Source organism: Bubalus kerabau, chromosome 19 (assembly GCF_029407905.1).
Source record: "Bubalus kerabau isolate K-KA32 ecotype Philippines breed swamp buffalo chromosome 19, PCC_UOA_SB_1v2, whole genome shotgun sequence".
Classification (NCBI taxonomy): Eukaryota; Metazoa; Chordata; class Mammalia; order Artiodactyla; family Bovidae; genus Bubalus; species Bubalus kerabau.
In genome coordinates this window covers 68,711,762-68,738,669 of record NC_073642.1, presented here as the reverse complement: position 1 = coordinate 68,738,669, position 26,908 = coordinate 68,711,762, and the positions used below count along the sequence as shown (strand labels likewise).

At 60.8% G+C, this 26,908-nt stretch overlaps 2 protein-coding genes across 5 annotated transcripts; one reads left to right on the top strand and one right to left on the bottom strand.

Annotated features, from left to right (window-relative positions):
• Nucleotides 1–576: 576 nt before the first annotated feature.
• On the bottom strand, nucleotides 577–10,577 carry TRMT61A (tRNA methyltransferase 61A). Of its 4 annotated transcripts, none has more exons than XM_055556111.1 (4): nucleotides 10,184–10,421; nucleotides 9,527–9,887; nucleotides 6,901–7,167; nucleotides 577–2,129 (listed from the first exon to the last, which is right to left on the bottom strand). In XM_055556111.1, exons 1-4 carry the CDS (start codon nucleotides 10,286–10,288, stop codon nucleotides 1,975–1,977), a joined length of 888 nt encoding a protein of 295 aa, XP_055412086.1. In that variant the 5' UTR covers nucleotides 10,289–10,421; the 3' UTR covers nucleotides 577–1,974. The 4 variants fall into 4 exon arrangements, with proteins under 4 accessions (XP_055412086.1, XP_055412087.1, XP_055412085.1 ...); XM_055556112.1 differs by lacking the exons at nucleotides 577–2,129; nucleotides 10,184–10,421 and adding exons at nucleotides 4,057–5,179; nucleotides 10,449–10,577; XM_055556110.1 differs by lacking the exon at nucleotides 577–2,129 and adding an exon at nucleotides 4,057–5,179 and having other exon boundaries at nucleotides 10,184–10,417.
• A 4,980-nt stretch (nucleotides 10,578–15,557) lies between these two features.
• On the top strand, nucleotides 15,558–18,824 carry CKB (creatine kinase B). The gene is made up of 8 exons (XM_055555784.1): nucleotides 15,558–15,660; nucleotides 15,965–16,169; nucleotides 16,353–16,507; nucleotides 16,584–16,716; nucleotides 17,019–17,190; nucleotides 17,867–17,990; nucleotides 18,165–18,354; nucleotides 18,437–18,824. The coding sequence occupies exons 2-8, from the start codon at nucleotides 15,977–15,979 to the stop codon at nucleotides 18,613–18,615; spliced, it is 1,146 nt and encodes a 381-aa protein (XP_055411759.1). The 5' UTR covers nucleotides 15,558–15,660; nucleotides 15,965–15,976; the 3' UTR covers nucleotides 18,616–18,824.
• Nucleotides 18,825–26,908: the final 8,084 nt, after the last annotated feature.

The following is a 26,908-nucleotide window of genomic DNA, read 5'->3' as shown; positions in this document are numbered from 1 at the left end:
GGGGTGGGGCCTCCCGCTGCCCACCGACACCTTCATCCTGCAAGGAGTCCGGGCGGGAGGCTGTGGGGGGCACCCTCTGGGGCGTGGCATGCCCCTGGAGTGCCCGAGCCCTGAGGAGTGGGGGAGCAGCGGGGCGAGCAGGAAGGAGGGAGGCGGCCGGCCAGGCGGGACGGCAAAGGAAGCGCGGGCGGGTCAGCGGACGCTCCCCACCCCGTCTGTCTCGACCCCCTCGGCTTCTAAACACGTGCCCGCAGCCGGCCTGCCCTGCTCTTTGAAGGGACAGCTGTCGGGGAGAAAGCTGATTATCGTCCGGGGCTGGAGGCTGTGCCGAGCTCCCGGGAGCGTGACCCAAATCCGCGCTATTCTCAGCCTGGTGGGAGCGACTGCTTCCCTCCCACCGGCGCTGCCGCTTCCCAGGCAGCCTGACTTTGAAATGCCCTCGTCCCGAGGCGGGCTGGCGACACACACGCACACGTGCGCACACACGGGGGGAGGGCGAGGCCCCGCGTGCCCCCCGGCCCCGGCCCTGCAGCTCCTCCCCTAAAATCACAGGGTCTCCTTCCACTGGGACCCGAGGTTAGGCCATGTGACCAAAGGCTTGAAAAGCGCCTGCGTGACCGGGCTTGCCCCTACCGCGCCTGGGCCGCGGGCCGCGAGGAGCCGGCCCCAGGAGGAAGGGGAGGGGCAGTTTACATAAGCTCGGGCCCCACACGGGGAAGAGCCGGGTCTGGTCGGCCGAGGGCCGCCAAGCCACAGGCCCAGAGCAGCTGGCTGCGGCTTTAAGCCCGAATGCTTTTTTTGGAGCCGGGGTAGGGGGAGGTGGGGTGATTATTTGTTATGCAGCATGTTTGTGGGGACAGCTAACTAATACACCTACTTCTGAACCTGGGGGTGGGGGGGTCAGCGGTGCTGCCCGCCTGTGCGTGGTCCAACAGCCTGGTTCTGGTTTAGTTACACAACTAGCTATAGGCACAGGGACTGGATGACCCGGATTTTCCAAAAGAGTCTCAGCGTCAAGTCTTCTGATAAACATGCAAGGGTCCCTGAAGGTGCATAAAGCTATTCAAGTGCTATGAAGTGCAGAGGACATGTCTCAGATGGATTCAGAAGCAGTCTTCAAATTCTGGCCTTGGCAAATGCAAGACCAGAGGTCTTCCTGGAGGCTGTGGTGGCCCCCACGGTGCTGGCCATCATCGAGCCACTGGACACAGACTGTCCACACATCCATGTGATGCTTCATCTCCTGGCAGCCATCCCTCCCCTGCACCCCCTAGGCAGGCAGGAGGGAGGGAGGATGTGATTCTGGAAGCCTGAGCCCTCAAGCGCATCCTCGGGAGAGCAGCGTGGGGTCTGGCCATCCCTGCTGGGGACAGGAGGCCTGCAGGGCCCCATCCAAAGTCCTTGTTTCCCTGTGACTGCGGAGGCCACGTCCTGGCAAGGCCTTCTTGTTCCTCCCTGCCCCCACTGCTTGCTTTGCTGAGAGCAGGCACTTTTCGCCTGCACTGTCTGTGCCTGGTTCCCCTGAGCCCTTGAGGACAGGACAGGCTGCCCTGGAGGCCCGGGTGCTCAGCGCCCCAGGGTGCTTAGCCCATTTGCTGGGTGAGGGCATCCAAGGCTGATGAAGGTTGCATGAGGACTGGTCTTGCTTGCTCCCTCTTGGGGGCACTGGGAGCCAAGACCTCCAGCAGGGCCAACCCCCCGACCCGAGACCCTCTCACCTGAGGCACCACTGGAAGGAAGGGGCATCCCCCCACCACCACCACCCCGGCTGGCATGGGGGCCCGGCAGACCCTGGGCAGAGCGGAGCACTGGTCCTGCAACCTGCGTGGGCTCAGAAGCCTTGCAAATGTGGCTGGCAGTTTCCAGCCAGAGGCTGCCCTCTGATCCAACCTTGCTCCAAAGCAGCTGTTCCTGGCGCTTTCCACTCACTCTCCCGGGTCATGGGAAGATGTCCTGCCTGGGGAGGCCACCTGTTCACCTGCCTCTATGTCCCATCTGGTCTTCCACATGCAGGACTGTCACCTCTTCCAAGGAGCCTTCTAGGATTACAACAGCCATCTCTCTTCTTTGGCTTCTGTGGTCACACCCAACAACCACACAGCGGGGCAGTCTGTCAGATGTGGGAGGTCCTGGGTGGATGGGATGGGCCGGATCTCAGTCTCACCTCTGCAACACAGGCCTCAGTTTCTCCCCCCAAGCATTGGGCTGGGATAGGGTGGGAGCCGCACCATCCCCACCCGCAATCCCGGGCCAGGATCCCAAACAGCCCACCCGTCTCCCACACAGACTAGACGCCCGAGAGCCATACATTCCTGGGAGAACAGAGGCCACGGAGGCAGAGAGAAGCGGATGGGGAGCGGGGCAGGGATGGGAAGCCCACCCCCGCCCTGACCACACCCTGCGAGGCCGGTACCGCCTCCAGGGTCCCTACCCGCACCGCCCCAGGTTGGGCATAGAGCATGAGCCCCTCTGAGATAGGTGATGGAGTGAGGGGGGCTCGGGAGACCAGGGGCAGCTCACCCTGGGGTAGGGCCTGGGGCCTTCCAGGGGAGCTGGCTGGAGGCAGCCCCCACAGAAGTGGGCTCTGATTCCGACCTGGGGCCCTCTGGCAGGTGAGTCTCACAGCCAGGCCAGCTGTCTTGGGGGCTTGGGCCAGGAGCGGGGGTGGGGTGGGGGGCAGGGTGGCGGGGGGATGCGTCACACCCTTCGGGCCAGGGCCACGTGGGTGCAGGACTTCCCGAGGAAAAACTGAAGGCCAGGGGTGCGTGTCTGGGGCTGGACGGGACTTTCCCGGTGAATCCTTGTCCTGTGACCAGCCCCAGGCTGCTGCCTCGAGGGGGTGACCAAGGGACCTGCTCATCGGTCACTCGCTCACCAGGGGCCCTGGGTGGCACACTCCCCATTTGAAGGATTTAAGGGAACCACCTGGCTTCTGGCCATCTGTCTGCAGGGGATCGCTAGCTGGGGTGCCGGGGCGCAGGGAAGGGTTGAGTGGGAGACTACCTGGGGGCAGGGGTGAGAGGCACCAGGACGCTTGAGGGGCTTTGAAGGGTGCACGGGAGCTCACTGCTGGCTCAGGCCCAGGTGGGGCTCCAGGCTAAAGCCCCTGGGATGGGATCGAGGTCTGGTGGAGCTCTGGGGCTCGTGTGTGGGCCCAGTCGAGGGGCTGGAGGACCATGCATCCTTAAAAGAGCAGCTCTGTGCCAAGTATAACCACACACATGGACAGGAGGCCAGGAATCCTGACCCCGAACCTGGTGGCCCTACGCCCGTCATCCATCCTGGGCTGGCTTCCCTTCCGGCTCACAGGGACCCGGGTGCAGGCCCCAGAACCTCACCCCAGGCAGCACAGGGCCTGTCCCCCTACACATACACCCCATGGGCCTTTCCCAAAGGCCAAGGAGAGTCCAGGCCCTTCCTGTCCCCACAGTAGGCTTGTAGTCAAAGGTCAGCACAGGTCCTTGAAGGGGGACATGACCCCTGGAGCAGAGCAAGGGGTTCGGGGGACCCTAGGGTCTCACAGGGGACACAGGTCTTCCTAGGAGACAGGGTGTCCACCCCCTGCCAACCCTGCCCTGTGATGAAAGAGGAGACTGGTCCTCTTGGAGGTTCACCTCATTTGGCACAACCCCAAGGACCCCCAAAACCTGGGAGGTGGGCTGGGGCCAGAACAGCAGGCCTGGGAGGTCGGGCCCAGCCGGACATGCATGGACGGATGCACACACACTCCCCAGCCGGACATGGACGGAAATAAACACACACAATGCAGCCGGACATGGATGGATGGACGGACACACACACACACACAGCCGGAGCTCTCTCCCCTCCCCCACCCCCACTCCAGGAACAAGCGGCCCTCTCTGCAGCCGGGTGGGGGTGGCCTCACACTGGCCCCTTTGTCCACCATGTCCCAGGCCATTGTCCTGGAGTCCGTAGCCCCGTGGTGGTGGCCCTGGGAGAGGAAGAAGCAGGGGCCGGGTGGCCATGTGGCGAGGTCCAGCTGGGTGGTGCTGCAGGGAACGGAGGACCAGGCTCGAGGCACCAGGGGACCAGTCATTGCGCGGGGGCAACAGCGTTTATTTCTCCACCGGGGGTGGTTGGGCAGCAGCCCCAGACCAGCTGCTCTCGTGCCAACAAGGGTTCACTGAGGCTCCTGCCGGCAGGCTGAGACCAGAGCAGGCACCCAGGCCCTTTGTGAAACAGGGTGCTGGGGGAGGCCACACGGACCTGGAGGCCAGGCGCGGCGGGGCGGGGCGGCGTGGAGCTCAGTCCAGGACCCCGGGTCCCCTCCGGGCAGGCGCACAGACCAGCTCTAGCACCGCCAGCCGCCAGGAGGCAGGCCCACACCTGGCTCTGCTCTCCGCCACTGGACGCCGTCTTCTCACGGATCCGCACCCGAGGCTCTGGCCGGGCCGGGGCCTCGGAGGAGGCGCTTCCTGGGTGGAGAAGCCAGGAGGCGGGTGGGGCCTGCCAGGAGGGAACCTGGACACACGGCTGGTGCAGCACCCAGTGGGGGTGTCAGGCCTGAAGCCACCTCTCTGCTGGCAGCCGGGCGGTGGGGGTCCTGGGCCCAAGGCCACCGTCTCGGGCCTCCTCCTCCGCCCTCCCTGTTTGGGGCCATGTGCCCACCCGGAGGAGCCCGTGGAAGTGAAGACTGCGAGGCCACGAGCCGGCAGGGCGGGCACGCTGATCCCGGGGGGCCGCAGGCAGGAGCGCTCCCCACCAGGGCTGCGACGCTGCACACGGCGGCAGCCCCCCACCCGTCACCCTGCCAGCCGTCCAGGGAGGCGCCCTCGCCCCAGCCTCCCCACTGCAGGTCCATTTCTAAACACCAGCCCTGGCAGGCGGCCGCTGACCATACAAGGCAGTCTCTGGCCAAGGCTCGCCTCCCAGCCCCCGGGGCTCCCGGGCGCGGCTCCCTAGCCCGGAGTCTTGGTGGCGAAGGTCAGGTAGCCGGTGTGACCCACGGTCTCCTTCATGGGCGTGCCGCTGCGGAAGGGGGCGGTGTCGGGGCCGGGGTGGGCCCCCAGGTCGGGGGCGGGCAAGCTGACGGTGCGCACATTGTAGACCTGCGGCAGCACCTCCAGGGTGCTCAGCTCCGAGAAGCCGCAGGCCGCCAGCGCCTGGCATGTGCGCTGCACCTGCTCAATGCAGGGTGAGAAGGAGCAGAAGCGCCCACCTGCGCGGGGGGGTGGGGTGGGGGTGGGGGTGGGAAGCAAGAGGCCAGGTCAGAGGGCGGGCCCCCAAGCCCCGCCCCCGGCCACCCCAGAGCCCAGCCCCACCCCCCCACCCCCCGCGGGCGTCCCTCTGCCCAGGGCTCTGTGGCCGGGACCACAGCGCAGAGGCAATGCAGCCTGGCCCCATCAGGAGTGGGTGTTGGGAGAGACCCCGCTGTGCGAGGCGTGGATGCCCAGAACCCGGCTCTGGGCTCCGAGGACAGCCAAGCCCTCCGGCCACGAGGAGCTGAGGCCTCAGAGCGGAGGAGCTGGCAGGGCCCACGAAGAAGGGGCCACCTGCACCAAGCCCACCACTTCACCCCCTGGGCCGCCAGCGGGCACAGCCACCCCGACCCCCACTGGCAGCCGAGGGCTGGGGCCAGGGTGGAGTCTCCGCACGGCAGCTGCTGGAGCGCTGAGCCCAGAACAGCTCCAGCCACAAGGAGCGGCCTGGGGCGGGGGCTGCTGCCACAGAAAATTAGAGGCTTCTGCAGCTGGAGGCGCCTACGGAGCCAGCCCTAGGCTCAGGGATGACGGGCGGGGGCGGGAGCCCCTTCCTGCCTGCCACCTCCCCCAGAGGGGCCCAGGCCCCTCCCAGATCCCCCCTGCAGGGCAGGGGCGGGGAAGCCAGGCTGGGGGAGGGGAGGTGCCCTGGGACAGCCCTCAAATGTCCCTGAGGCCCGGTCATCTCAGCCCCGCCAGGGAGGCCTGGGCTCGGAGCCAGAGTTGAGGTCAAGCTGGAGGGCACAGGGTCACCTCGGGGAGCCCGGCCCCTGTGCACACAGTCGAGGCGGCCCCACCGGACAGGGCCGAGCCCCGGGGGCTGCACTGAGCCGGCGCCAGGCTCACGCAGGCAGGAGAGCCCTGGAGAACCGCCAGACCACGAGGGAGTCTGGAGCCTCTGGGCCAGAACAAGCAGATGCAGAGAGTGGGGCTCAGTGGGGCGGAGGGGACAGGACAACACACACAGGGCTCCCGGGCCAAGGACCGCCTGCTCTCAGCCCAGGCCGTGCACCCGGCTCTGGCCTCACGGGACCAGGGCCTGGGCCCGCTGGGGTCCCCGGGGCAGGAGGGATCTGCAGGCGTCGGGGGCCAAGCCGAAGGGGCGGGGGCAGGGGAGCTGGTGCTCCCTGGCCACCCTGGCACAGACCGGGGACACGGGAGTCCAAGGCCAGCGGGCAGGGGACCCACTGGGACCCACTGGCCAAGCATTGGCGTTCAGAGGGGCGGGCCATCCCTGGAGGCTCCAGGCTTCCCCCTCCCGCTGCTCTGCTCAGCAGGGAGGAAGCAGGGGGCCCTGGCTGCCAGAGCCAGCAACTTCTCCAGAAAAGGGAAAAACCCAAGGCCTCGCCAGCGCCTCCTGGCTCAGAGCCGACCTCCCCGCCTCTGCACCCAACATCTTCCCTAAAAGGGGTGCATTCGCCCGGCTTACGGCTGGTGGGGAGGGGAGACTCTGCGGGGACTGGCTGGGGTCAGGGGCTGACCTCTGACCTCTGGCATGCCCCGCCTCTCACTCAGGCAGGGCTGCGAGGACATTCCCCAGAGACCTCAGATATCACCCACCTTGGGGTGGGAGTGGGCCAAGCCAAGGGGCAGGGGCCCAGCTGAGCCCCGCACTCCCCAGTCCTGACTTCTCCAACCACCCTCCAACCTCCCCGGGCCACTCTGACCCACCCCAGCTCACCTTCGACCTTGAGGGCGTCCCAGGCATGCCCCACAGCCTCCCAAGGAGAGGGGATGTCCAGGAAGACGGCGTCCGCCACGTGGCTCACGCCGAAGCCGCTGCGGCACACGTCCTGGTTCAGCACGGTCACCCAGCGGCCCACGCGGTGCTCCTGGAACTCCTCCCGCGCCCTCTCCGCGCGCTGCTGGTGGAACTCCACCGTGTGCAGGTGGCCCGTGGGCGCGATGCTGCGGATGATGGCGTGGGACACGGAGCCACTGCCGGTGCCTGGCCAGGTGGGGCGGCAGTCAGGCGGGAAGCGAGCCCACCCGCACCCTGGGCAGACCCTCCAGGGCCCACGAGGTCAGCCCAGCCCGGGTTATCAGCAGGCACCAGTCCGGAGCTCCCTGTGGGGTCCTGGGACACAGGGACTGCCCCAGGTGGGTGTGGGGGAGCTGCCTATTGATCTGGTGCAGGTCCTGCTAGGGGAGGGGGCAGCCCTGCCCACCCCAGCTCTGGAGCAAACCCTGCTGCCCCGACCGGGGGCCCCAACAGGGGTCCTGAGAGGGGCCAGATTGCCCCACGGCCCTGCAGGGTCTGTGCAGAGCAGAGGCTTGCCTCGCCCCATGTGGTGGCTGGGCCCAAGGGATGCAGGTCCGTCCATCCTCCTGCCCCCAGGCCGCTGCCGCCACACGGTGCAGCTCTGCCCTCACCCCGCGTGAACGCACGGCACCGCGACAGCGACCAGCGTGCACCCATGTCATCACCCGTTTTCCTCCAGCCTCAAGCTGCCCCTCTGCTTGCCACCTTGTCCTGCAGTGCTGGGGGGCCCCCCTCCCCCAGTCCCTGGTCTCCCCACGACCTCCCCAGCCCTCATGGCTCCAGGTGCCAAGCTTCATGGAGATACTCCGTGTCCACTACACACTGACCACCTCCCCCATGACCGCAAACAGAGCCCGGCATTTACGAGCGCAGAGCTGGAGCGATCCAGGCCCAGTCCACTCCCTGCCAAGCCTCTGTACCCAGTGACCAGGGCGGTGACCGCCCAGCCAGACGCCACGGAGCCGCCCCTGCCCCCACTGGTACCTCCTCCCCCATCTCTCTAGGAGGTGCTTCTCCCCCCAGCTGCCCGCAGCGCCCACCTGGGCCCCCCCCGCCTCCGTTACAGCCCCCGAGCCCTGCCCTCAGGCCTGCCTCCACAGCCGCCAGTGGTTCTCTGCAGCCTCCGTCAGACCAGGCCTCTGCTCCATGGCCGAGTCGGACTCATCGTGACCCCCGGCGGCGTGCGCTTCCTCCCTGACCTCATTCCTGCTCCTGCCACCCTGGCCTCCTCGACGGTCCCCCATGCAGGGTCTCTGCAGGGTCTCTGCGAGGCTCTCCCTCAGGGTGACACTCCCCTGTGGCTATTCACGGCTCCCCATCAGGTCCTCCATGACCACCCAGCCGGAGGGACCCCTCTCAGTCACTCTCAAATGCGCAGCCCCAGTCCACAGTAACGCTGAGACAGTCATGCTGGGCCCACTGTCTGTCCCCTTTGAGAAGCAGAAATCCAGCCTGACTTGTCGCGGCTCTACCACGGTTCCCAGAAGGGGAGCTGGCACCTCAGAGGAGCCCAGAAGCCCGCTCACTGACCACGCTTTTCAGCTGAGTGGAGCCAGGCCCTGGCCGTGGATGCCTTGTGGCCGGGGGTGGGGGTGGGGGGCACCAGGGGATGAACTGGCCCTGAATCCTGTCCACCCCCAGCTCCCCTGGTGCTGAGCAGCCAGCTCCTGCCCAGCCCCTACCCACTCTCTGAACCTACTCACTGCTCAGATTCTGCATCTGACTCTCCCCATTTCAAAGTGATCGGCTGGGCAAAAGCAACCATCCCATTGTCCGCATGGAGAAACCGAGGCCAGAGATGGAGGAGGCGGCCTGAAGCCTCCAAAGCTGGCAGCAGTGCTGCCAGGGACTCGTCATGAGCCTGGAGCACAGGGGCCTGGGGTGTGCGGAACATTCTGGAAATCCAGGCACACCTGGGCCTGGCTTCTCTTGGCCAGGCTGCAAGCTTCGGTCCCCAGTACGTGTGTGTGCGCACGCACGCATGTGTGCATGCACACGTGCAGAGTCTGGGAATATCTGGCTTCAGGTACTTTCATCTGCACCCCAGGCCTGGCCTCAGTGATGGAGGCGCTGGCCTGGGAGGAGCGCAAGGCAGGCTCTTCCCCTACAATGAGCACCATGGAGCAGCCGTGGCCTCCCTCCAGAAAGAGGCGATTCTCAGCCCTGGGCCTCGGTTCCCATTCGCAGCAGTGAGGGACTCCTAGGCCAGGCACCCCTGCCCTTCTGTCAGCACCTTGGTCAGCGCCGAGCAGCGCTCCCCACCCCCTCCCCACCTCAGACAGGCAGGCTTCCCCCTGGGCGCCTGTTCCTCCTGCAGGCTGTCCTCGGTCAGGTCCCATCAAGTCTCACCGGAGGACAGCACCAGTCTCCTAACCAGCCTCCCTGTGTCTGTCCCCCCACCTCGCTGTAGTGAGCCCCCTCAGAAAGACCCTGTAGAGACAGATGGTGAGTAACTGTGCCTCTGCCTGGGAAGGGCAGGCTGAGGCTGCCTGGACACTGGGTCTAACCTCCGCCCTCATCAACAGAGGCAGCCTGTGGAACTCACCGGATTCACAGACCACGGAGCCAGGCCGAAGCTCCAGCATCATGGTGAGCAGGGCGATGTCGGTGGAGTAGAGGATCTGGGTGCGGTGCGGCAGGTTCAGTGTCCAGAGCTCCGGCGTGGGGTGCAGCACATACACCCAGCCGCCTCGTCCGCAGGTCACCTTGGAGCCGAAGGGGCGGCCGATGAGGTCTACTGAGTGCCGCAGCACGCCGTGCCGGGTTTGGGTCTGGGCCCCCCGCTGCACGCGCACGGCCACCATCGCGCCATGACCCAGGGACAGGATGGCTGTGTCACCCTCTTTGATCAGCTCCTCGTAGGCCACGAAGCTCATGGTGCTGCTGGTCCCACAGGTGCCGGGGACCTGGGAGGTGTGTGGGCATGAACGTGTAAGGGGCCAGGAGGTGGGACTGTGCGCCTGGCATCCAGGGAGAAAGCCCTTCCTGGTCTGGTCCTAAGAGGAGAGCCATCAGCCCAAACCTCAGACGGAGAGACTGAGGCCGGGTCCCAGGATTCCCACAAAGTAAGGGCCTGACCCTCTCCCTCGGCATCCTTCTCTGGGAGCTTAGCTCCCGTTCTCTAGCTGTGAGACGAGAGAGGGACCACGGAGCGGGGGCCCGCGAGGTCACCTCCAGGCCAGGCAGAAAGCCCCCTCTTCACCTTCCCCCGTGGCGGGCTCCTGGGCAGACGGGTGGCGGGGCGATGCAAATGCAAGGGTCCCCAAGCGGAGGCTGGGGCTGTGCAGCAGGCAGTAAACAGCAACATCGGCCTGGCCTGCGTAGAGGCCGGGGACGGCGGCTCAGGCCAGGCCGGCAACAGGGCTGGGCGCGGCAATGGGGGTGGGGTGCCGGGACGTGCAGGGCCTGCCGGAGAGACGCCCCCCACACTACCCGCGCTCTGCCACCGTAGCCCCGCCGAGCCTCACCGGCGACGCTCGTCTGCCTCCGACTCCTGGAGACGCCGCACGTGGCTTCGCGTCGCCGCGGCAGCTCTTCCGCCTCCGGCTGGGGTGCGGCGCCCGCTGATGACGTCACGGAGCTCCGCCCCCAGCGCGCGCGGGGCTTCCCGGGAGAGGGGGCGGGGGCTCGGGAGCGCGCGACGCCCGTCCCCGCGTCCGGGGCGCGCTCTCGATCGGCTTGTCCGGGTGCCGCCTGCTCGTGCCCAAGACCACCGAGAGCCCGAGTAGCCTGCCCCCAAGCTGCCGCGGTCTCCTCTGTGGGCGCGGGCGTGACTGGTGAAACTCCAGAAAATTGAGCTGCAGAGGAACGGGTGGTCCCACAAAGCTTTGGCGGGAGGCAGCCTGAGCAGCAGGGGACGGTGGCCAGGAGCGGCCTTAGACCCAGGCCTGGGCGCTCCTGAAACGGGCACGTTCTCCGGAGTGCGGAAGCCGCTTCCAGGACGGAGGGAGCCCTGCGTCCCCTCCTGGAACCCAGGGTGCGCTGAGCACTGGGGCTCCTCTTGGGGCCGGGTCAGTGAGGACAGGAAGAGCGGCCTGAGCGGGGAAGGGCCAGATGGAGGGCCCGGCAGAAACAGGGAAGCTGCAGCCCTGTTGTGTCTCAGCGGGGCTGAATCAGAGCCAGGCTCTGGGCGGAGTGTGTGCGGGGGAGGGGCACGGGGGCAGGGACCGTCTTCCTCCAGTGTGCATGTCCCCGTGGGCCAGGCCTTATTTGATGGAGACCCCAGTCCACCCAGCCAGGCTGGGGCCTGAGCCCCAACTCAGAGCCAGCTAGCATGACCCTTGGCCACGCTTCCCAGGCCCAGGCTGCTCCATCCTGGACATCTGGGAGTGGCCAGGCCCTGCGGAACCAGTCCCTTCCCAGAGCCCTGCCAACTTGCGGGGCGCTGAACTCTTCCCTCCTCTGGGGCCGGGGCTGGTGAGGGTGTCTGCGGACCGCAGAATCCATGATGGAGACCCAGGTGCCTAGCCTTAGCCCTTCCATGACCCTTCCCTGACTGGGCCTGGGTCTTGGAACCCCAGGAGAGAAAGGTGAGGGCCTTTAGTGACCTCCCATTCTCTGTGGGGCCAGTGCTCTAGCCACCAGCTGCCCGTGTGGCTACATCACAGCCTTGCCTCCTCCTCTCGTACAACCCAACTCCCATCTACAGCTCGCCAACCTTTGTTGCAGATGACTTTGCGCCCGCCTGAATCATCCCTTAATTGCTCTCCTGGGAGATAGCAACTTTCCACTTCTTGGGGGTTTCTCTTCCCCAGCCTCTCAGCTACTCAGAGGCTGAGTGCACACTAAGAGCCTAAATTAGGACTCGGTGACTCGGCAGTGGTTTCCTGTGGTCCCAACTTCCCATCGCCTTTCTGTTGGGGACTGGTTGGCCAGCTTCTCCATTGCCCCCTCCTCCAGGCAGCCTTCCCAGGGCTGTCCGTCTTCTGTGAGTCTGCTCAGCCCTCAGCCTGAGTCCTCAAGCACCAACTGATTAGCCAGGTCAGGTGGGTACTTTGCCTAGGACAGAGTTTATATATTGCCCCCCCCCCCAAAAAAAACAAAACACTGATGCTGTGTAAGCCCAGTTAAGTGTCATCACTTTGAATCTTCCCCACAATCCTGTGAGAGAGGGACCATTTTACAAACTCAGGCAAGTCAAGTAATTTGCCTAAAATCACACAGCTAATGTGGCCAAAGTGGGATTGGGATTTAAAGCCAGTAAACTCAGCTTCAGAAAACCAAAGGCAGATTGGAAGAAAGGTGAGAACACGCAGGAACAGAGCCCTGGAGAACAGGAGGCCGACGATGCCCCCTGGGGAGGGACGTTCTACTCTGATCTCTGAGCCAAGGTCTCCTCTCCCCTGGCCTGCCCGGCCTCCTGCCCCACCATACTCTGTGGCCGCAAGGCAGCACCTGCCCCTTTTCTGACCCCAACCAACTTCCCCTTTGGGTTCTGTGGAGCTCGGGGACAGGGCATTAGGAGGAAGTCCCAGCCCCTGCTTGGGGCCTGGCCCTCCTCCACCAGGCCCACTCTGTGCCTGCCGAGCAGGGCCGTGTCCTGTGGATGAAAGGCCAGGGACTCCTTTGAGGCTCCCCACCACCTCCAGGGCCAGGTGGTTAATGTGTAACCAAGTGTGATTTCTGAGAAACCTGGACCATAAACTGGCCGGATGATGTCACTTAGCTTCTTGCCCAGACGCTGCCAAACCGGCTCCTGTGGGCCCTGGGGAGACTGGAGGGTCCACAGGGGAGGGCTCGGTTAGCTGGGAGCAGCGTTCTTCCGCTGAGGTGGAGGCTGGTACCCTCCTGGGCCCCCCTCCTTGTTCCCTTGCTCAAGACCACCCAGGCTCCCAAGTGGCCGCTGCCCGGTAGGGGCCTCACCCTGACTTTTGGGTCTAAAGGCCTCCAAGACCCCTCCTCTCTTCCCCCGTCACAGTTGCTGACCACATGTGTTGTCAGTCTGAGTCCAGCCCAGGCGTGGCCAGCTGGAGGTCTGCAGGGTGGGCCCTCGGTCAGGTTAGCACAGGGCCAGCACTGCAGGATCACAGGGGGATTGCCAGACCTCGGACCTAGTTCCCCATCACCCACTTCTCATCTTCCCTTTGCTCATCTGCTAAACTAGGACAAAACACGCATCTCAGAAGGCTGAGACCTGCTGGAGCCCCAGAGCAGGCCCTGGGCAAGACCTCAAGCCTCTGGTCTTCACTTCTCTAGTGAGGGCCTCGCTTGTGGAGAGACAGGGGAACCGGGGTCTTTCCCTGCCCCCGCCCCCCAAGTGGGTCAGGCCGTTGGTGGCCTGAAGGTGCGGGGGGCGCGGGGGGGGGGACCTTCTGAGAAGCTGCCGAAGCTACAAAGAGGAAGGAAGCCCTGAGCGCCCCCGCCCCCAATCCCTGGGGTCTGAAAGTCAAGTAGGCCTCCAGGGCCAGCACTCATGTTGTAGAAACAGAAACTTGAGTCCATCAGGCCTTTGTTCGTGGGGAGTTGGGGAAGGCAGGTGCAGATATTTCTAAAATTAGGGAGAGGGGCAGCAGGGGGCACGGAACACAGGAATTTCAGGCTTAAAGAACACCTGTCTGGCCAGTCCAGAGCCATTTGTCTTTTTACCTTGCTTTGCTTTACGGGTCTAAAAAAATGCTGACTGGGAGCAGGTCAAAACACGCCAAATTGAGCAAGGGAAGAGTCAGGAGTCCTCCATGGTAACCTCGGGCCGTGCACAGAGGCAGAGGCAAAGGAACGTGCTCACCCTGTGCTCCGGCGCCCTCAGAGGCCCCGGCACACGGATCGCCGCTGGGCTCCGGCGCCCTCAGAGGCCCTGGCACACGGATCACCGCTTGGCCCCGCCGGAGGCACCCGTCTCTTCCTGGTTCTTGACCGTATCTTGTTCCCTTGGCTGCTTGCTCACAGCTGCCAAGCTCACAGTCTTCCTCTAGCAGCAGTCCTGTGCAGTCCTGGAGGGATTTTGTTGAATAAACACATAGATAAGTGTTTCCCCCCTTCCTTGCTTTGTTCACAAAGCAACCATATGATGGACATTAACCATAAAAGCGCCAGTTCACCCTTTAAAAAAATATTTATTGATTTATTTTTGGCCGCTCTGGGTCTTCGTTGCTGCGCTCAGGCTTTCCCCAGTTGCGGGGAGCAGGGGCTGCTCTGTGTCGTGGCCCGCCGGCTGCTTCTGGCAGTGGCTTCTCCGCTCTCAGGGCTCAGTAGTTACGGCGCACGGACTTAGTTGCCCCTTGGGCAGGTGAAATCTTCCTGGACTAGGGCTCGAATCCCTGTTCCCTGCATTGGTCGCTGGGTTTTTATCCACTGCACCACCGGGGAAGTCCCTAAGTCACGCTTTTTAAGAGCTGTATAATATTCCACACTGGAGCGATGCCCTCCCCACCCCCGGCCAGCCCCCAGGTGACGGGCATCCGGTCACATACAGGTTGTTTGTGTCTGTTTCTCCTACTAGAGAGGGTTGGCCTGTGTGCAGACAGAGATGAGACTATAGGCTGGATTCCTAGAAGTGGGATTGCCGGGTCATGGAGTACAAAGATTTTACGTTTTAATAAATACTGCCAAGTTACTTTCCAAAACTGATGTAGCACTTCACAATTGCAGGCGGCCTGTGAATGCCTATCTCCCCACATCCCAGCCCATAGCCAACACTGGCTGGTGCCAGTCTGGGGCGCTGGGGACAGTGGAAGGCAGAGTCATTACTTTCACTTGCATAATTCTGATTTTCAGTGAGTTTTTTGTTTTTTGAATCTCACATGTGCTTACTGTTTGTGAGTATTTCCTCTAGCCCCTGCGGAGATTCTCTGAGGACGACCTTTGGGGTGGGGTGTGGAGATGGACTTGTCCCTGGAAGAGAGGGCCCAGGCCTGGGGTCTGGGGGCTCTGAGACTGTGCACTTCCCAGCAGGGCCGCAGTCAGTATTCGCTCATCAACCAGGAGGGGCTGAGTCTCTGGCTCAGATGACCCCAAAGCCCGGGGACTTGCCCAAGGTCACGGCACCAAGGGTGCCGCCGGGCTGGGCCGCAGCCAGACTGCGCCTCTGGAGTGCCTTCGCTCTGCACCAAGATCGCCGGGGAGATGCCTGCGGGCACCTTGAAGAAGGTCGGCGGCTCGCCGCCAATTCAGACTGGGCGGGAGAAGGTTGGGGTGGGGGTGGGTGTTGGGCGGTGGGGGGTGGCGGTACCTGCCGTGGAAGCCCAGGACGGCTCCCGCCTGGCCCGTCTCTGCGACCACCGCGAGGACTAGCGGGAGGGGGGAAGGCAGGGGCCGGGGTGCACACCAGGCCGAGCGTTCTCAAGTGCCTGCAGGCTCTCCTGCCTCGGTTTCCCGCTCGGAGGCAGGCGTGGGTGTGGGGGAATCCGGAATGTCCGAGGGCCTGAGGTTCTGGCTTCGGGATCCTGTGCGGGAGCGAGGTGGGGTTAGGCAGGCTGTGCGGTGTCCCGGCCAGGGGATAGTCGGGGTGGGCTGCTTGGGGTGGGGTGGAGGGGGGGCTCCGGGGGCAGAGGGTGGCGGACAAAGCGACGGCACCACCCCGCAGCGCGACCCAATCGAATGAATGGGCTATAAATAGCGGCCAATGGGCGGCCTGCGTCGCGCCCCTTAAGAGCCGCGGGAGCGCGGAGCCGCCGCTCTTCGCCTGCGCCGCGCCCTGAGCTGCAGACGGACCTAGAGCCCCCGCCCCTGCCCGACTGCTCAGTGAGTGAGCCCGGGGGCCAGGGGTAGGGGGCGCGGGGCACTGAGGGCGGGGGTTATTGTGCACGGAGCGGCGGGCGAGGGCCAGGGCGTCGCGCGCTCCGAAACTCCCGGGGTCCGCCGCCTGGAGTGGGCGCGCCAGCTGGGCCGGGGGTCCTGGGCGCTGTGGTAGTCCCCTGCGTGCAAGCGCCGACCCCGCTGACCTTGACCGAGACCGGGCTGACCGGAGCCCGGGGCCCTGGGTGGTTAGCAGGTCACCAGGAGGCCCGGAGCCTCGGGACCCGCTGACTCCCGCGTCTACCCGCAGCCCGCCGCCGCCATGCCCTTCTCCAATAGCCACAACACGCTGAAGCTGCGCTTCCCGGCCGAAGATGAGTTCCCCGACCTCAGCGGCCACAACAACCACATGGCCAAGGTGCTGACCCCCGAGCTGTACGCCGAGCTGCGCGCTAAGAGCACCCCGAGCGGCTTCACGGTAGACGACGTCATCCAGACCGGCGTGGACAACCCAGGTACGCGCGCCTCAGTCCCGAGGTCAGGACAGGAGCCCGCGGCTGGGGTCCAGCGCCCCCGCTCCCTCGTCCCCCCCCGGGCCAAGGTCCGGACGCCCTCTTTGCGCGCACAGCTTCAGGGTCCTCGGCGGCTTGCTCGGGTCTGGCAGTGACGTCACTGTCCCCATTCCGCGCTCCCCTCAGGCCACCCCTATATCATGACCGTGGGCTGTGTGGCCGGCGATGAGGAGTCGTACGACGTGTTCAAGGAGCTCTTTGACCCCATCATCGAGGACCGGCACGGAGGCTATAAGCCCACCGACGAGCACAAGACCGATCTCAACCCCGACAACCTGCAGGTGCGGGGTGGCCCAGGGCGAGGGGCCGGCTGGGTGGGGAGGGGTTGCCCAGCGCTCAGCCCTGCTCGGCCCCCAGGGCGGCGACGACCTGGATCCCAACTACGTGCTGAGCTCGCGGGTGCGCACGGGCCGCAGCATCCGCGGCTTCTGCCTCCCCCCGCACTGCAGCCGTGGGGAGCGCCGCGCCATCGAGAAGCTCGCCGTCGAAGGTAAGGGTCCGGCCCGCTGAGCGGCGCTCTTCGGCTCCGGGCCCTGCCGGCCTGTTTACCAGTCACCCGAGCCGCCGCTCTCTTATCTCCCCGTCGGCTCGGGTTTCCCGGAGGGACCGACCCAGCCCCGCGCCCACAGAGCCCTGGGGCCGGCCGAGGGTCGGCTTGGGCCGTGTAGCTCCGGAGCGGCCCGCCGCTCGGACCTGGAGGACTAACTGGGCTCCAGCCAGGCCGAGGGGGCATCCTGGGGGTGCGGGGTGGGGCAGGAGCCCACCCGTCCTCCTGAGCGCGCTCCTCCGCAGCCCTGTCGAGCCTGGACGGTGACCTGGCGGGGAGGTACTATGCGCTCAAAAGCATGACGGAGGCGGAGCAGCAGCAGCTAATCGACGACCACTTCCTTTTCGATAAGCCCGTGTCGCCCCTGCTGCTGGCCTCGGGCATGGCCCGCGACTGGCCCGACGCCCGCGGCATCTGGTGCGTATCCCCCGGCCCCCGCCTGCCCCGTACCGGAGGAGGAGGGCGGCGCCGCGCTCCTCAGGTGGGTTTGGTGCCGCCGGGCCTCCTCGCGGGAGACTTTGACCGCGCAGGTGCGGAGGGCCCCGGGCGGGTGGGGCCGTCGTGTCGGCATTCCTCCTCCCTCCCCCCGCCTCCTGGAGCCGCGGCTCCTTGTTTGCTCTCTCCTTTCCCACCCGCCGCCCGCGGGCAGTCGGTCAGGTGCGGGATGACGCAGACGCTTCCTCGAGTGGGGGTGGGGAGCAGGGCTCACAGGCTCCGGATCTGATCGCACGGTCCGGGCACCGGGCCTCTGCGCCGGGATAAAGCGACCCCCGTGGGCGGGGCGAGGCCGGCTGCCTCTGCCCCTCACCCCCTAAGTGGGGACCACACGGTACCTGACCGGCTAGCTGGGAAGCAGCTCAGGGCTTCGTGTGCCCTCTCTGAAGTGCCCTGTGTGCCCCCAGGATGTTGATCGGGCTAGAGTCGTGATAGCAACCCCACCCACCCCCTCGCCCCCCGGCCCTAGGCACAGCTGGGGGGAGCACCTCAGCGACTTGGGAAGTGCCCTGGCCCTGGGGGCCTCGCGAGGTTTTGTTCCTGGATGTGTCCCGAGACCCTCCTCCAGGGAGGAGGCTTGATTGTGCCCCTCCCGCAGGCATAACGACAATAAGACCTTCCTGGTGTGGATCAACGAGGAGGACCACCTGCGGGTCATCTCCATGCAGAAGGGTGGCAACATGAAGGAGGTGTTCACACGCTTCTGCAACGGCCTCACCCAGGTCAGGGCCAGGCCCCAGGGTTCAGGCAGAGATAGAGGTGCCCCATCAACCCCCGGGGAGCCCAGGTCTTTGTTGCCTCAGGGTCCTGTGGGAGGGGGCACCCCAGGTCCCAGCTGGTCCCCTGGAGGGGGTGTCTCAGCCAGGCTTCCCCTCTCACACCTTTTCCATTTCCAGATTGAAACGCTCTTCAAGTCTAAGAACTACGAGTTCATGTGGAACCCTCACCTGGGCTACATCCTCACCTGTCCATCCAATCTGGGCACGGGGCTGCGGGCCGGGGTGCACATCAAGCTGCCCCACCTGGGCAAGCACGAGAAGTTCCCTGAGGTGCTCAAGCGGCTGCGGCTTCAGAAGCGAGGCACAGGTGAGTAGGGGGGCTCCGGGCAGCAGCCTGCTCTCCCAGGGCCGCCCCCCACCCCGCCCGGCTGAGCTGGCTGTCTCCCCAGGCGGTGTGGACACGGCCGCCGTGGGTGGGGTCTTCGACGTCTCAAATGCCGACCGCCTGGGCTTCTCGGAGGTGGAGCTGGTGCAGATGGTGGTGGACGGTGTGAAGCTGCTCATCGAGATGGAGCAGCGGCTGGAGCAGGGCCAGGCCATCGATGACCTCATGCCGGCCCAGAAGTGAAGCCCTGGCCGCACCTGCCGCCGCCACCAGCTCCTCAGCTGCTTCCTAACTTATTGCCCGGGCCGTGCCCACCACGTGCCCTGGAGGCTCGCTGTGTGGTGGCTGAGCCCTTAACCTTACTGTAGAGACTTCCGTCGCACTCGGTAGAGTTTATTTTTGTGATGGCTGAGATGTTGCTGATGCTGAAATAAACTAGGATTTTGGCCTGCCCCAGGTCTAAGTGGTGCCTCCTTTTTCCAGGGAAGCCCAGGGCCCAGTACCCGGCTCTGAGGCCTGGCCTACCCCATCCACCTCACTGTCAGCTGGGACCCTGCTGTGGGCCACCCCCCCCCCCCCCCATCCTATTCCGTGAACCTCTGCCCTCCTGCCTTGGCCCTCCCTGCAGGACCGGGTTGGGCTGCTGGCAGAGACTCAGCCTGAGCATCTAGAGATCTATTTGGGGGCCTGCGGGGTGGAGCCTGGCACTTCACTGGCACTGTAGCCTGGAGGAGCTCTAGATGCTGGGGGGAAGGGCAGGAGCCCAGAAATTTGGTACTCTTCCAGCTCCGCCCCCAAAAGCCATTTCCTCCTCTTCCAAGCAGCTTCTCCCTGCTGCCTCCCCCTCCCACCCCAACACCTACTCTATTTCCTAAATAATCTCTCTGCTCTGCTTCCTTCCCTTCCAGCCTCCCCAGGCCTAGCCCTCCCATCCCTCCCAGGGAGCTCCAGGGCCCCTGCTGTACCCCCATCCTTGCAGCCTCCTCTCCAGGACCCTCCGTGCCCCAGTTCCTGGGCCTCCCAGGGTCCCCACCACAGGCAGGGAGGGGGTGGGCTGTTCGGGATAAGATCTTTTGGTCTGTCTCCTGGCTGCTGTGGTCCCCACCCGCCATCTCACTTGGGGGTCCCACCATGGGCAGGTGGGCAGGCACCCTACGCAGGAGAAATGAGCCAGCCGCGCCCCTCCCCTGGGCTTGTTTGCTCCAGCTCCTCAGTTCACTGACAGTCTCCTGCCCTCTGCTGGCCAGGGCTGCCCCTGCGATATCAGCCACACAGACCTGACCCTCCTGGGGTTACCCTACCGCTGGGAGCAGCGTGCCCCGGGCTGGTAGTCATGCCTACCAAGAACCATGGGCTCTCATGTCCTGGGGCAGCTTGTCAATCTAGACCCTGGGGCCCCGGACGAGGAGGTTGGGGGGACAGCTGTGGAGTTGGCATGCCTTGGCGTCCTCCATGGTGGCCAGGCGGGTGTGAGGGACTCATGCCAGCAGAGCCTTTGCCTGGGGAGGGGGCAGAGGCTGGGTGAGTGAACACCTGAGTAGACTGGGCCTAAGAGGGCAAGCCCTCTGGCACAGAAGGGGTCTCTGCACCATCCTGGGGTTCCCTGACTAGCCTACGGGCCAGGGCCCAGTGCTGCACTTGCCTTCTCACCATGAAGTTCCAGGTCAGGGCCATGTATCAGGCAGGACTCCTTTTCTCAGCTTCCTCTTTAGCTACGGTCCCCGTCCAGCAAGTGGGGGCTGGACCAGGCCAGGCAGTGCTTTGTAGACTGTCTGGTGATTCAGAGCAGAAAGCACAGAAGTGCACCCCTCTGGGAAGGCCTCTCCCTGCTGAAGGGGGGCTTGCGCAGCTCAGAAGAGTCAGCAGCAGGGTGGGAGGCCTCCCTGCTGGTCCAGGAGCTGCCAGGGCAGCTGTGTTCCCAACATCTGTGTGGCCAGTAGGCAGGGTTCCAGGCCTGTCTGCCTGTATCCACCCTGAGGCCCTTGCCTGTGTGCTCCCTCCAGCTGAAGTCCCCCCTGCTTGACCAGCCCCCCTCACCACCCGGGACCTGAGTCAGGGTGCAGGCTCAGGAATGACTGTGTGTGGGTACCTGAGGGGCCTGGCCTGGCAGGCACATCGCTTCCTGATAAAGAGATGCCCAGTGCCTTCAGCACCTAGGCTGTCCGAGTGGGATGTGCCCCGCACTAGCTGTGATCACACCAAAGGAGCTGGAACTTCAAGTCACCCTGTGCGGGCGTGTCACCAGGAAGGCCGGGTGGGCAGGGCGCCCTTACCAGACAGTAAAGTCAACACCCTGGGAGCCTCGCCCTTGTGCCCGCAGCTGGGGTGGGGCCCTCAGGAACCCGGTCAAGCTCCCTGGGACCCTGTAAGAAGTGTCTTCTGCAGGCTCAGGGCTACCCTGACTCAAACCCACTGCTGCTCACTGGGCCATTTGTTTTCTCACTTTTTACTAAACATGAACTTGTAAACTGCACTATTTTTGGAACAAGACATAGCTGATGATACACCCAGTGAGAGCACTTCTGCTCAGCCGTCCGTGGACCCTTCAGCCAGAGTCCCTACAACCTCCCCGCCTTTCCTCTGGATTCAAGAGACCTTTACATGGGGCAATTTTAATATCCCTTGAAACTACGGTCAAACATGGGAAGTTTAAGAAATGCCCAGCCACATGGAAACACACATTGGTTCCCACTCAGTGTCTGGAGCGGAAGTCACCCGAGAGCACCAGGGCCATCGCACCTGCAGTGCGGCCAGGGCCCGGCCAGGATGCCCCTTCACCGCGGTGCCAGCAAGAGCAGGTGGGAGCAGGGGGATGCTCGCTGTCACCCGCCTCCAGATGCCGGCAGTATCGCTCACCCTGCTCGGGACAGTGGGAAGAAACTCTCTCTCTAGGCACTGCGAAGTGTCCCCTGGGGCCCAAATAGCCCTCAGCCCCTTCAAGAACCATCGCTGCACAGAGATAACAAAGAACGCAATCACTCAGAACAGGGCGAGCTGGTCAGGACTCCAACAATAAAGGTCTGGCTACAAAACCGGGCCACCTCCCTCGACGTGGCGCCACGCGGGCGAGAACTTGGTGAGCCGGCAACTCGCTTAAAACAGCAGAAGTGTAAAAGCAGGTTATAAAACAGCTTGTCCTTGTGGGATCCCACACAGATCACGGATGGAAAAATCCCGGCGAACAGTAGTCGGCTGTGGGTGGCGGGGTAACAGGTGACTTCCTTCTTTATACTTTCTTTTCCAGATTTTCTACAGTGAACATGTATTCCTTATATAAATAGCTGAAACAATTTTTTTTTTTTGAGTGGTTTAAAATAAACGCTCTAAGGTGTCCTAGTTGGTGGGAGACTTGAGGCTTCTCTCCTGACTTCCTGGACTGTCTACTGGTCCCAGACTCCTCACCAGCCCAGCCAGCAGGTGGGTGTTGCCTCACTTCTGCAGACAGGCAGCCTCCTTCGCAAGGACCCTAAAGAGGGGAGTTGTCTCACTGCCTTAAGGCACCACAGCCCTGCCCTTGGGCTCTGCTCCTTTCTTTCTGTTGTTTCAGTGATAAACTGTTTAGTTAGGTCTCCTCCCTCTCGGTCTGACTCTGGTTGCTTGTTCCCCTGACTGGCTCTTGATCCTTTCCTTGACTGATCCAGCGGACCTCCTTAGAGCTAACCAACCTGGCAGACTTTAGAAGATCACAGGACCCCGTTGTTGACACTGGGAGAATGCCAGGACAAATAAGTACCACCAGCCAGGACCCATTAGACCCCTGTCAAGCCATCCCAATAAAACACAGGAGCAACTGTAAGCATCCAGATGGACTCCCTGCTAGGATGCATATTAGCTAGCTGGGGAAAATTTAGACCAATAGGGCAAAAAATATTAGGTCATTAAATTACAATACCATCTTGCAGCTGGTCATATTTTGTAAAAGAAAAGGCAAATGGGGAGGGGAGTCCATTCATCTAAATGTTCAAATGAAAATCACTCAGTCGTGTTGGACTCTGTGATCCTGTGGACTATACAGTCTATGGAATTCTCCAGGCCAGAACACTGGAGTGGGTAGCCTATCCCTTCTCCAATGGATCTTCCCGACCCAGGAATTGAACCGGGGTCTCCTGCATTGCAGGGGAATTCTATACCAACTATCAGGGAAGCAAGACCCTATTCCAAAATCCGAGTCTAGAGAACTGCTTGGCGTTGCTGGCTCACACCCCGTCCTCCCACAGGAACCCCATGTTTTAGATGATACCCTTATGAGTCAACTTCCCTGAGGTCCACAATTGGGAGCTCCTACATATCCCAATTCTGAAGGGGTGACAGTCTTCCAGACCATTTACCCCTAATGTACCATCTGGGGAGCTGGAGACCCCAGACTCCTATCAATAAGCTCATGGATATGGTCTTTGGGATATTTAACAGTACAGATAACGTACAAGGGGCTACCCTGGTGGCTCAGATGGTAAAGAATCCACCTGTAAAGCGGATGTGGGTTCAATCCCTGGGTTGGGAAGATCCCCTGGAGAAGGGAATGGCAACCCACTCCAGTATTCTTGCTGGAGAATTCTATGGCCAGAGGAGACTGGCAGGCTACAGTCCATGGGGTTGCAAAGAGCTGGACATGACTACTTCCCTTTTTCTTTATAGGGGCCAAGAGACGGAAAGGATCTGGGGACAACATGAAAAAGCCTCATCATTGGCAGCAGCCCTAACCCCAGTACCACCTCAGGGCTACACACCCTTGCGAAGACCCATGCTAAGGACAGGACCCGGGAAGCCTGCGTCAGAGCCGCTCTCTCCCTGAGAAAATATGTTTTAAGTGTGGACAAGAGGGCCACTGGAAGCGTGACCATCGCCAGTCCTGAAGGGATACTGGGGCTCTCAAACCAATGATGGCTGAGAGGACCAGAGGCTGACGGGGCCCAGGGCCTCCCTGTCTCCCAAAGAACACCTGGAGAAGCCTCTGGGGTTCATTTCTCTGGAAAAGCCTCAGGTAAGCCTTGACATGGCTGGTAGGAGTATTCTTAGCAGACATGGGGGCTGTCTGACCTCCCTCCCAACCCTGTAGGACAATGGGGACTGATGGAAAGCCCCAGACCAAGAGCTAAGAGCTGCTCCTGCCTGAGTGCACCGCTCCCTTGCTGGGAACGGACTTGCTCACTAAATCCCAGGCAACAGTACAGTCTGGAGACCCTCAAAGAAAAGGCACCCACCAAGAAAAAGTTACTCCTGGTGGGGAGGGGAGCATGCTCAGTCCCAAGAGACAGGTCTCCGTTCTACCCCATCCAAGTTGTCAAACTATGGGCTGCTGACCTGGTTCACCGTGCTGGAAGTAAAGGTGGCTTTCTTCTGCACCCAGACTCTCAACACCTCTTTGCCTTCGAGTGGACAGACCCAGACACTGCAATGCCATGAATGCTTCCGCTCTGTGTGGTTATAAAACTCAAGCCAACAGTGCCCACAGGATATGAATGGAAACAAAAGTCTGGCAAAAAATTGTCCTGGTCCCTTTAAAAATAGGATTCCACGGGGCTGTAGACAAGCCTCCTCACATCAAAGGCCAGACTGAGGGCCATACAAAATTGTAAATAGATTACCAAAATGGGAGGCCAATGGTCTGACTCAATAGCCGTACCTGACAGGAATTTTGGGTGAGGGCTTCCCCGCTAAGTTGAATGAGGAAAAGTAAAACATCCCAACATGGGTGAGCATGGGTGTGTCAGTCTCTCAATGGCAGTGAGGTAGCCACCTAATTCTTTTTAAAAAAGAAAAAAAAAAAATTGTCCCTGTTTTACAAGTCTTCACAGAACTAGAGGTGTGGCTCTAAAAGCAATCCAAAACCCACCAATCCTTTACTCCCAAAACCTTGCCTATTGATCTTTAAAGAAGTATTAAGATTAAAGAAAGGGAAAACAAAGTCATCCTGGGAGGAACGTGCCTGTGCCTTTGAGATACAAATGTCCTACCTTGTTTTCTCCAGGAACTCTTACCTCCGCCATCTTTTTAAAATACAAAAAAGGGGAATTACTTGTTTGACTCAGTATGAATAGAATGCCCTTGTGGCTCAGCTGGTAAAGAATCTGCCTGCAAAGTGAGAGACCTGGCTTCAATCCCTGTGTTGGGAAGATCGCCTGGAGAAGGGAAAGGCTACCCACTCCAGTATTCTGGCCTGGAGAATTTTTGTTAGGGCTACAGCCCAAGGGGCCACAGAGAGTCAGACACGACTGAGCGACTCTTTCGCTTTCCGATTTAAAAAAAATAGACATGCCACAAGCAGCAGAGGTTTACTGTACAGCACGGGGGACTCTAGTCAACATCTTGTTCTCTTCTTAGTTGCTCAGTCATGTCCGATTCTTTGTGACCCCATGGACTGTAGCCCGCCAGGCCCCTCTGTCCATGGGGATTGTCCAACCCAACCCAATCCACTGGAGTGGGTTGCCATGCTCTCCTCCAGGGGATCTTCCTAACCCAGGGATCCAACCCAGGTGTCCCGCATTGCAGGTGGATTCTTTGCCATCTGAGCCACCAGGGAAGCCCAAGAATAGTGGAGTGGGTAGCCTATCCCTTCTCCAGGGCATATTCCCAACCCAGGAATCTAACCAGGGTCTCCTGCACTGCAGGCAGATTCTTTACCAGCTGAGCTACCAGGGAAGCCCCAATATCTTGTAATAACCTACAATGGAAAATAATTTCAAAAATAATATATGTATTTAAGTGAATCACCAAAAAAAAAATCTTTTTGAAAATAAGTATTTTTTTTTTTTTAAATTATCTTTTTTTGGTTAAGTTTTCTAAATGTCCTTTGGACATCCAATAACAAGGAGCGAGATACAACATTTTAAATAGATTTGTGTAGGATATAAGGTTGATACGATTTTTGCTTTATCTATTTTTGTTTCTTTGTTGTTATATGTCTAATGGTTTATGATATCTATCTTCTCTGTGAATTGTACCTTTTATCATTAAAAATATTCATCTTTATTTCATTAAAAATAATAAAATGCAAATTTTGAAAGGGGGAGTAAATAATTTGGAACAGGGACTTTACCGATGGTCCAATGGTCCAGAATCTGCCTTGCAAAGCAGGGGATGCAGGTTTGATCCTTGGTCAGGGAACTAAGATCTGACATGCCAAGGAAAAACTAAGTCCCCACACCAAAACTAGAGCCTGTGTGTGGCAACAAAAGACCCCATGTGCTGCAACTAATAACCCACACAGACAAATTTTCACAAATTAATAATAATTTGGAACTTGTCAAGGACAAATAAAAATCTTAAGCATTTTCCATAAATATTAGTAGAAAGGGTTTAGCCAGTGAGACAAATAAGCTTGATTTGTTCCATCTGCCAGAAACTCAATTTCAATCCAACCTCTTTTGCAGACTAATGGGTTTATACTGCTGTACCTGACTCATGGCTAAATTTTAGAACAGGAACTATGAGGCCTCTGTGTTTACCTGTTCAAATGTATCTATATGTGTCTTGTAGATGTAAGGTACTGGCAAAAATTAATTCATAAAATTGACTTAAAGAAAATTAAGCATGTATATAAATACTCAGAAAATAATCTGGCCAGAATGAACTTCAGTTTCACATCATCTGGAAAATATTTAGTACTAAACTGATGTCATCAATGTTATGTACCATGGTTTAATAGACCTTGTATCTATTGCTAATGTATCAGCAAGAAAAATAACTCAACATAGAAAAACTTTTAAGGAAAGCATGTGTTTTCAGTAAAAGAAGGTGTGAGGAATGAAAAAATACTGAAAAGTTATGTACAATCAGGATTTTCTAAGATTGGATTGAGTTTAGTTAGGTATTTCGGGAGGGCCCCTGAGGCATCCCAGACAGAAATATTTAGCTAGTATTATTTAGTATGTTGGGAGTAAGGTAAATTAACACCTGGATTTGGTTTTTCTGTTAAAAAGGAACAAAGCCTTCCTGGAATGTCCTTTAACTTCTGACCAGGGACAGAATCCTTGCCCCTACAGTGGACGTGCAGAATCTTAGCTACGGGGCCACCAGGAAGTCCTGGAATGCCTCTGATAACAGATTGTGTAAGTCATCTGTATTTGCTTTTGAGATCTCTTATAACTTTAAGTGTTGTCACTCAGTCCTGTCCAACTCTGCGACCCCATGGACTATAGTCTACCATGCTCCTCTGTTCATGGAATTCTCCAGGCAAGAATACTGGAGTGGGTTGCCATTTTCTTCTCCAGGGGATCTTCCCAACCCAGGGATTGAACCCAGGTTGCCTGAATTGCAAGCAGATTCTTTACTGTCTGAGCCACCAGTGAAGCAAATAAATAGTGTAATGGGAGGGAAAGGGGCAGGGCACACTTTTTGAAAGAATGACATAACGCAAGGACACAACATAAACCCATTAGAATTAAAAGGGACCAAGACTAGACAAAACTAGACCTTGATCCGCAATCAACTGGTGACATGACACACCCAGAGGTGCCATGACAGTTCCAGTGAAGTCGCTCAGTTGTGTCTCTTTGCTACCCCGTGGAGTGTAGCCCACCAGGCTCCTCTGTCCATG